This window comes from Physeter macrocephalus, chromosome 4 (genome assembly GCF_002837175.3).
Source record: "Physeter macrocephalus isolate SW-GA chromosome 4, ASM283717v5, whole genome shotgun sequence".
Taxonomy (NCBI): domain Eukaryota; kingdom Metazoa; phylum Chordata; class Mammalia; order Artiodactyla; family Physeteridae; genus Physeter; species Physeter macrocephalus.
In genome coordinates this window covers 78643780-78653583 of record NC_041217.1, presented here as the reverse complement: position 1 = coordinate 78653583, position 9804 = coordinate 78643780, and the positions used below count along the sequence as shown (strand labels likewise).

Below are 9804 nucleotides of genomic sequence, written 5' to 3'. Positions count from 1 at the left end.
TATATGTCCTCCTTTAAAACAAATATCCCTGGTTCCAACATTAATGACAAAACTAGCACTAGAATCTAGGTCTAATTTAAGCTAGTATAGCCCTCTTCCTACTTTAGTACATCGATATAATCTAGAATACGAGGGCCTGTGTTGAAAGCTTTGTAGTATAGTGAAGACTCATAGATATCCACATAAGCAATTAAGGCTTCTGAAACGTTTGACAATTTAGTATTCCTCTGCAAGCTTGCATATACGATTAATTTTCTAAGCCCTTTTTTTCCTCCATAGCACATAGGTATATAGATATATATACACACAGCCCCTCCCCAGCTTTGCTGCAAACAAATAAAGAAATCAAAATATTAGACTTCTGAATTAAGGAAGATTTGTCATATCCAGGGAAAGCATTGCTGCGTTCACAATCATTTATTGGCCCAAATGCTTGCCTCTCCCCACTGTGAAAAGCAAGTATTTATTTTTCAGAAGCAAAAACATAAGGCCTGAACCACCCAAGTCACCTAACCCCTAGGTTAAAATTCTGGGCCCTTGGGGTCTGGTGTGATTGATGCTTTGGAGCCAGGATGCCTCAAGGCGGGACTTCCCTCTCAGCTAACGCTGAGCTCTTGAAGGGAAGCCGTCTGGCTGGCTTCTTACAGAATATAGTCATTTCTCAATCTGCTTGGTAAAGATGGGTGGTTTCTTTGTTTTTTTTTTTTTAAGAAAAGAATTACTTCATTGTTTTAAATCTCCAAGAACAATGCAAAGAACAATTGCCTGCTGTCCCTTTGTCTCGGTGGGCAATGCCGGGTTTCTGGGAGGGGGACATCTCTGCGGTTATGAGTCCTACACACTCGGGAATCATGTGTGTCTGGTATCGACAAAATGACCATCCTTTTTAATGGACTGGCTGTGATATTGACTGACCCTAGAATTACCCATTTGGAAATGGTTAGAGGTTAAAAATCCTACAAGCCGAGGGATTCTTGGTTTCTAATTGTTGATGTTTGAAGTGAGTTAGATTCCTCAAAAATTTGTTCAGTCTGATGAAAGCAAAAGCTCAAACTCCCCTCAGGGCGCGAGGTGTAAGATCCTTGGGTGCTGTCTGATTTGAGGTTGGTTTGGGGTTTTTTTCCCCTGATTTTTTTTGGGGGGGGGACGGCAATCTTTCACCAAAGCCTTCCTGATTACCCCCATAGTCCCCGCATTTCTCCAGGATGTAAGCAGAGCTGAGAAAAGCACCCACCATCCCTCAGGATGCCGGCACTGGTTTCAAAGGCCCCGCGGCAACCCCGGGCCCAAGCGGCCCTGCGGATCGGCCAGGCAGAGCCCCGAGCGCCGGAGCAGGAACGCGGGCCGCGCTCCCCGAGGCCGGGCCGCCGCTCCCGCCCGGCGAGGCGGCCGAGACCCGAGCGAGGGACGGAGAGCGGGCAGCCGCAGCCGCGGCCCAATTCGCCGACTCGTAAAGGTCACCCGAGCGGCCCTGGTTTCCCAGGGATGGTTTCACGAAAAGAGACGCAATCCCAATGCCTTCCTCGGTGAAACGTCATCTGAAATTTTTTTAAGGGGGTGAAAAAATGAGCTACCAACGTGTGTGTAGGAGGTTGGAGGAGGGAACCAGGTCGGGGTGAGGGGAAGTGAGGAGGGAGGGGAAATACAGGGGGGCGAACTGCACTCCGAGTCCTTGTCTGGGGCTTTGACATCACGTTCTGGGCTGTGGGACAGTCAAGGAAAGGCAGGGGGTGTTCGGGGTCAGAATTTCGGTTCACCCGGTGGAGAACTAGGCGTTAAAACTCTAAGGATCCGTCTAGGTGTGTAATGACCTCCAGTGATCCTTGTAAAGGGAACTCTACCGTTATCGGTAGCATTTTGGTTTTTAAACGAAGGCTATATTAGGAGATTAGTTCTGCAATCCACGATTAGGGGTTGGTGTTTTGTTTGCTGTAATCCTCTAAAGTGTGTGGCAATTTGGAAACAGCTAATTTGAACCTCAGCTACTATATTGTAGAAAATATAAGAGGAAAAATAGGGACAAGATGTTGAATATATTTCCTATATTCTTAAATTATTTCCCCCAAATCACTGTTTTTCTCACTATTTCTACTAACCATTATTATTATCCAGATTCCTCTTAGTGGTTCCGTTAGCTCTCTGCATGGAAGAACATGAAATTACTCTTCAGAATACAAGGCAGCTTCTGTCCATCCAAAATGAAGATGGCATTATTCACAAAATTAAAAGCCAAATTTAGAAAAATTTCCACTCTCCTTGTTCTTTTAAATTGCATCTGCACAGTCTCATTTTCTGCTGTTTTCTCTTAGGCTTTAGTCAAAATCATCAATTAATTTGAGACTTAAATAAAAACACCAATAACTAGAAGTTTCAGGTCTGGGGATACCCTTGAATTATCAAAGGATACCTAGAGATGACAAAATTTCTCGCCCCCAGATTTCAGGTGTTCCCAATTTGTTAAACTGGCTCCACACACACACACACACACACACAAAAAGCAGTTTATTTTCTCTGCAACTTTATCTATGTCCCATTAAGAACTTAAAGTTCACACATAAATTTGTGTATAAAACACATACACTTGTGTAAATACTTTTAAAATATCCTGTATATACTTATGTATAAAGGGCAGAACTAGACATTGGCTGATAAAAAAAAGTACGGAATAAAAAGTAGTGATTTCAAGGCCTATTTTCACCTCTGGTATCAAAAGCTCATCATCAGTTTGTAGTCAGCAAAAAACGTCCTGCCCTGCCTCAAAGTGAAGCCATTAATGGCAGGGAATAAATGTTGATTTGTCGTCACCAGTTGCTTTAATTCCCCACCTCTTCCCATTTCACCTCCGGTCCTCCCTACTGAGTCTCATTTTCCACTCTGACAGAGTGAGGGCCTCACTTAAATTAACTAATAATTATCCTTGCCCAAAGAAGTGTAAACAGACTCTAATTTCAAAATTTGCTAATTGCTGTTCCCAGTACAGACCACTGAGTATCTCAGTCATGCACATATAAAATTCAAAGCTCACTAGAAACCAGAAAAGGCAAAGCAAAAATAAACCATAGGGACGAGAGAAAGAAGGGGGAAAGATTCCATGTTCCACCAGCTCCCTACTTTCCGCTGTGGAAAAATATCCCAAAAGGTTAAAACTAGAAAACCACTTAAATATTCTCCCCATGCTTAACTACTTTATCTTTTGGGAGTAAGAAAGCAATAACCAGCTACACCCCCAGAATAACCATTGGACAGATTTCTGCATTTCCAAAAAGGAAAGTGAAATGCCAATCTGCTCTTTATCCCTGTGGAATTTGCACAGTTCAGCCTGGCTTTTTTTTTTTTTTTTTTAATCTACAGACACCTAGAGAAGAAACTCCCAGATTTAAGAAGTAATCATTTTTCTCCCAGGTGTGAGAAATAAACTTCTACTAGAGTCCATAATAAGAATCTCAAAAAAAAAAGTGCTCTCATCTTATTAATATTATAATTTTGGCAATAGAGAAAAGAATTGTCACAGACCTGGAATATTTCACTCCTTAATACTAGCAATGCCCTTGGAGAGGCTTAGACGAACAAAATAGTTCAGTCTTCTGAGCCAAAATGTATTTGTCCCTCCCTCTTTGTGGCCCAATATGAAGGATTAATGATGAGGGACTTGCTTCCATTAAACTCTCGTCCACACAAGGAAATTATACAAATAAACGGGGGAACACAAACCACCAATACCCAATCATTTTAGTTTTGGCTCCCAGGTTAGGCATTTTATACCATTCTTCACTTATTCCTCACGTGCCGGGTATATTAACTAAATATGTTAAACAAATTTTCTTTAATAATTAAAATATGTTCATGATACCATTTGAAGTAATGGGGTGGAGGTGCACAGGAAAACGGCAGCGGGTATGCGTCAATAGAATTTCAATCCGAACCCCACCGTAAGAAATTTAATTCCCCCTTCCCCCTGCATGAACGTCACCTCGTGAACTTTTCTTTCTGGAAGTTTTATCTATAAAATCAGGAAACCTAAAGTGGCTAGCTCTGAATCCAAATAAAGTGTTCAGTAAGAAAGAGCGTTAGGTGGGGCGTAGAAGAAGCGAATTCAGAATCGCTGCGCACCGAGGCTGGAAGCTGATCTGTCCAGGAAAGCCTTCGCCGCCCTTTAGGCTTGTGCTCTTCGGAACGGTCTCCGAGGGGTAGAGGTGGCTGTGAAGCCAGCTGGGCAAAGGGGCTGCCCTGCACCGAGTAGCGAAGAAACGAGAGCAACCCGTCCCACCCGCGCGCGCCTTCCACACGCTTCACGTGGGTTTCTGATCCCCCCTGGGGAGGTGTAGGGGGGTATGGGGGCGACCTGCGGAGGTGCAAACCACAGCCCACTCCATTTCTTCCAACACAGTCCAAACTCTGGGCACCAGGGTTTTCCGCATTCCCTGTCCTCCCCACTGCCCTCGAGCAGTTTGCTCCATCTATGGGACAGAATGGGTTGGAATTGTCTCCTTTTTCCGAGTGCCTTCTATCGTGCCACCACTCCAGGACCGGAGCTTTACGCAGAACGTCTCCATAACCCTCCCCACCGTGCGGGGGACATTGTGTCGCGCTCTCCCAGCCCCGTACATCCAGAAGGCACTAATTTAGCCACTGTCCGAGCAGAGCGCGAAAAAGGCATTGGGCAGTCATGCCCCAGCAAACCACTATCCTTAACCGGCCTACAACGAATTCAGATCTTGCCTACCCCTTCACTCCCTTTCAGAATCGTGACACAAGGTCACTGACCAAAGAGGCAGCCACCGCGGAAGGCCGTTTTGACCTGGCAGCCGGAAGGTTTGGGCACGTTCATCAGGTCCTATACTTGGCTTGTTCTCAGGGCGCAGACCGGCACTTCGAGGCCTGCACTGGTGCCGGGACGCACGCACCGCCGAGGAACCGGAGTTCTACCCAAGAAAGACCCTTGCCCGGCGTCTTGCCCAGAGCGCCGCATACCCATACACTGCGGTCCAAGCCCCAGCCTGCGTCCCGGCTGGTGCTTGCCTCGCACAAGTACGTTCTCCCCACTGGCTTCAAACTCATCGCCTTTTCTCCATTACTTAAACATCAGTGAAGAGTCACTTCTTCCGTTTTGACCCTAATGTTCCCGTATTGGGGAGTTGGGAGTGGGTAGAGGGGTGATGTCAGGATTAAAATCTTGGAGTTCTACTCTGAGCAAACAAGCCGTAAACCGGCAGATTGATTCCTGTGACCAGTTGGTCTCGCTAACTCGGAGGAAGCAAGTGCCTGGGGCACTGCGAGGAATTTTCTTGTCTCATTTCACTAGGGGTTGCGCAGCCGGGTGCCTGGGAGAAGGCGAGCGCCTGACGTGTGTGCACGTGTGCGCGGAGTGCGGATCTCCCTCGCGTTATTGTGTGTGCCTGCTTTGTGTGCCCACCCGCGTGCGTCGCCACCTCCTTAGGCCGCCGAGCGCCTTGGCTGCGAAGCTCAGGCCCGCGGGCTCCGGAGGGGGAAATCCCATCGCAGAAGGTTTAAATCATCTTTCTCCGCGGGGGATCGGGCCTCGGCAGCACTCGGCTGTGGGTTTGGGCGGGAAAGACCCAAACCCGAGCTGGGGAAGCCGGGTGGAGCCGGGGCTGCGGTCCGAGCGCAGATGGCGCCGCCGCGTGCCTGAAATATACTTCCAAGGCCGCAGCCGGAGCAGCTGTTCCCGGCGATCCTGGCTCGAAAGTTTCCTCCGTTGCTGCTGTGTGAGAGGCGGGGGCAAGCCGACCCGAAAGCCAGGCTTTTCAGAGACCAGTTTTGAGACCCTCCCCAGCCCGCAGAGGCTGAGTGCTGGCGGCTTCTCCAAAAGACTGGAGCGCTGGCCCGGGTGTAAAAATGAGGGTACCTCACAGGCCCTTCTCCAAGGCCCTGAGGGCCTCAGGGTTTTTTGGGACCACCAGGCTCGGTGGACATCTTTGAAATACATACTGTGTGTCCTCTGATGTGTGAGGGCCTACAGTGAGCAGGCCCGGCTGGTCCCCCCGCTTATGCTGGTTGGTGCCCCAGGCTGCGGGTGCTCAGCGCCAGCTAAAGCCAAGCTCTGTCCGGACGTCGAAAGAAAAACAGGCTGTGAAAAAGCAAAAAGCCACGTCTTTGAGAAAAAACTTAAGCATTAAAATCGTACCCTTCGGTTGTCTGAGGATCCCGGAATTTTGAGGGAGGGCTGAAAACGATGGTACCAGTCAGGGAGGGTATGGTGAGAATGATAAATACGGCTGCTCTAAGGCGGGTGGCCTGTGTATGTGTGCATGTTTGTTTAATCCTTCCCCAGCCCCTTGGCAATATTCTTTTTGTCGCTGTGGGTTTTTTTCTGTTCCTGACTTCTTTTCGGCCTAGGGCCGGCGAGCCATGCAGTGGGTCCAGCCCCCTCTTCTCCTAATAGGGAGAAGAAAGTTTAACGATAATTGCGAGGCCCAGCCGGCTAGAGACTCGGCCCTGGGCATAATGGAGCCGCTCGAGCCCCCTTTCCCGCCTCCACCACCTTACACACACCATTAAATGTGGCTCTGCCTTTGTATTTGTTAGGGCGCTGTATTAAAGACAAAAAGAAAGGCCTATAGGGAACTCCAAGCCCTGGCGGGCCTTCTATTACCCCGCTCAAAGCCCAAAGCTCTGCCTGCTCCACTCTCCTGACTGCTAAGTCTCCACATCAGAATACGCTTTTTCTGAAAGATATTTTTTTCATCCTACATCCTGTTCGTCCTGTTCAAAAGAAAGTCTTGGCCACTACGGGAACTCCAACTTGGAGATCCCCTCGGCCCACGACGGGACCGGCCCAGCTGCACGCAGCCCGGCTCCGCAGAGGGCCCGCGAGTGCTTTTGACTTCCGGCTTCTTCCTCCTACCAGACCTTTGCCCCACAAACATATTTCGTTTTCTCTAACCCAAACGCCCATCTTTTTCTTTAAAAAAAATAAAAGTGACAAAGGTAATGAGAACTGGTCAACTGACCTCTCTATTATGTAAAGTTTTATGTTAGGTCCTCACCCCCTACCCCCATCCCGCGGGAGCCAGGAAACAGCATTCTGGACACCAGGCTCTCGTGTTCACATCCCTGGACTGGTCTCTCCTTGTCCCAGATCCTCATTTTTTTCTCCCCATTATTTTCTGACAAGGACGGCGGAAAGAAAACTGCCAGTTGAGTCTCATTATGATCCCACATGTTGGTCCTTTTGAACACAAGACCTTACACGGGCTCCCTACGACCTGTACCCCACTCCCAGAGAAAAGTACCCGTGGACAGGTCAGGGCGTCTGCCATACTCAGTTAGATAACTTCTGCCTTTTCCACCATCGGGAAAATAAAATAAACTACATCCCCAATCGTGAGTTGTCATAAGGCCTGAGAAAACTTCCACTAAACTGTGTGAAGGCCCAAACGAGATTCTGACAACAAGTAAGTACGGTGAGGAAATAGGGTCTGGCCAGAGATGGGAAACACACATTAGCCATGCGTTCCTTTCTGGATTGCCTACACAAGGGTCCGCGTGGACAGGCACCCGCATCCAAATACAAGGAAAGGCTTGAGCAGACGAAATAAATCTCCTTTTAATTTTCTTTTCATCGACTAATAAAAATAATTCCCCAGCACGAAACCCAAATACCGTAACCGGCCGCAAGAACACGGAGAATTCATAAAACTCTGTCTCTGCAGGTCACCCGCTAATCGCGTTATTATTAGCCTCAGGAGCATGGAAATTGAACTGTCACTGCCGAAAGAGAAAATGTAAGCGACAGCTGTCTCTCCTTGGGTCGGCCAGCTTTCCAGCCCCCAAGCTCCTGGGCCCCAAGCTGGGTCCCCAAGCTCCTGGGCCTGTGGCCAGCCCCATCCCTTTGCGGGCAGCCCTCCCCTTCCGACTTGCCGGCGCTCTGACCCAAATCTACTCCCCAGCCCTAGCTGGTCAGCAGGAGCACCTCTAGAAAAGTTTTAGAAATCCTGGCTGGAAAGTTTCTGAAGCGCTAAACCAAGCCGCTGCGAGCGTTGAGTGTGTGCGCGCTCGCGCGCGCGCGCGCGCGCGGGCAAAATTCTTCCGACAACAGCTGTTCCCCCTGTGTTTTGCACAGTTGAAATCTTGGCACTTAATACAAAACGTTGTTTTCCCCCCTTCCTAGGGTTCTGTTAAAGTACTGATGTAGACATCCGCCCGCTGTTTTACGTGTTGTGTGTATATAACGTGCATAGAAGGCGCACAGATCCGAGACACGTTGCTGCACTGATCCCCACCAATACGCAGAGATGTGGGCCCTGAAGAGTGGCCCAGGGCGCAGGGTAAGCGGACTAAAATCCATTCCTCTTTCCACAAATGCCAACGAAGTAGAAATATAATTGTGCTCCCTCGTCACGGGCATTAGGAGAAACACAACTTGAGTCCCAGAAAAGTTGGTGGGGAAAGGGAAAGGACCGAGGATGAAGGCTAAATGGGACAAACTGGGCAATTCCCACAGGGGTGTCGGACCGAGAACTCCGTGCCAGTCCTCGGACCTCTCAAAAGCGAGTCCCAGCTCCTCTCCGCTCCCGCCGTTGCCTTGCATCGGCGCCCCTCTTAACCCCAGGGGCCTGCAGCCCCAGCAGCTGCGGGCACCGTGAACACTGCACTCTGCTCCCAGAAAGAGAAGGGGATGCGAGCAAGAAGGCTTCCTGGCTTGAGGTTGGCGACGAAACTGCAAGGCTCAGGCCAGTTCCCCCAAATTGGTTTCGGCGAATTTGGGGAAGGCTCAAGGCATTTGCGCAAAGAAAAAGAAACCCGGGTTGGAGCAAGACGTCGTCACCGCCAGGGCCTTCCTCCTCGCCACTCTCCCCGCCCGCGGGCCGCCCGGCGTCCCTTCTCCGCCCGCCTCCCGTGTTCTGGCCCTACGCACTCACCCGGGTGAGGCTCCAGGCCGTGCGCGGCCGCGTCCTCCGTGTCTCCGAGTGGGCCCGCGGGGCTCAGCGCCTCCATGGACAGGTCCAGCCCCTTCTCCTCCCAGTCTCGCAGCTTCCGCTTTTTATTTGAGCCGATCAAGGCTTCAACGGAGAAGGCATGTGCTCGCGAGCTCAGGGCGACTGCAGATCTTCTCCTTTCACTCATCTTAGCCGCCCGCACCCCGGCCCCCGCTCGCCCCCGCTGCAGAGGGAGCAACCCGAGCCCTCACGCTCCGAGCGCCCGCCGAGCCGGGCCCGGGAGAGGCGGCGGCTGGCGGCCGAGACTGAGGCGGCGGCTTTGCGGGTCCTCGGCACCCTCCCCCTGCGCCCTCCGCCACCGGCTCGGACCGACGTCCCTGGCTGCCCCAGCCCCTAGGAACAAGCGCCCCGAGCGCTGCCCGCTCGCTGCATGAGCGCCCGAGCCCTGCTTCCCACCCACCCGGGCAGGCGCTCACAGGCTGTGCAGACTGGACTTCATCTTTTTTTTATTCTCTCTCCCTCCTCCCTCTCCCTTTCTCTCCTCCCTCTCCCTCTTCCTCCCGTGGTCTCTTCCCGTCCTTCCTCTGATCCAAACTTCTGGGAAACTTTTTTTTCTAAATTCCTCCCTTCTCGAGGAGCTGGGGGCAGGCGGTGCGCTCCTGTCCGAGGGGCGAGGGAGAGGGAGGGGGGAGGAAGAGAAAGACTGAGGGGAAAAAAAAGCCCCCGACCAATGGTGAAGAGGGAACAGGAGAAACCCTGAGAGCGCCGGCCAATGAGAGGAGGGGAGAGACTGAGGCTCGGGCCAAGGCTCTGCTCGGATTGTCCCCGGGATGCTCCTGGGCCGACTTTAACTCCTGGCTTCCCAGTCCCCCACGGTTCCTCGTGGAGCGGGGGGCGGGGGGGG

General features: G+C 51.0%; 1 protein-coding gene across 1 annotated transcript in view; it reads right to left on the bottom strand.

Annotated features, from left to right (window-relative positions):
- The window catches only part of TBX15 (T-box transcription factor 15), a 106887-nt gene extending 97299 nt beyond the window's left edge, over window positions 1-9588 (bottom strand). Inside the window, exon 1 of the mRNA XM_007123645.4 lies at window positions 8883-9588. Coding sequence (XP_007123707.1) covers window positions 8883-9087 — 205 coding nt within the window. The 5' untranslated portion in view covers window positions 9088-9588. The remainder of the gene's footprint in view (window positions 1-8882) is intronic.
- Window positions 9589-9804: the final 216 nt, after the last annotated feature.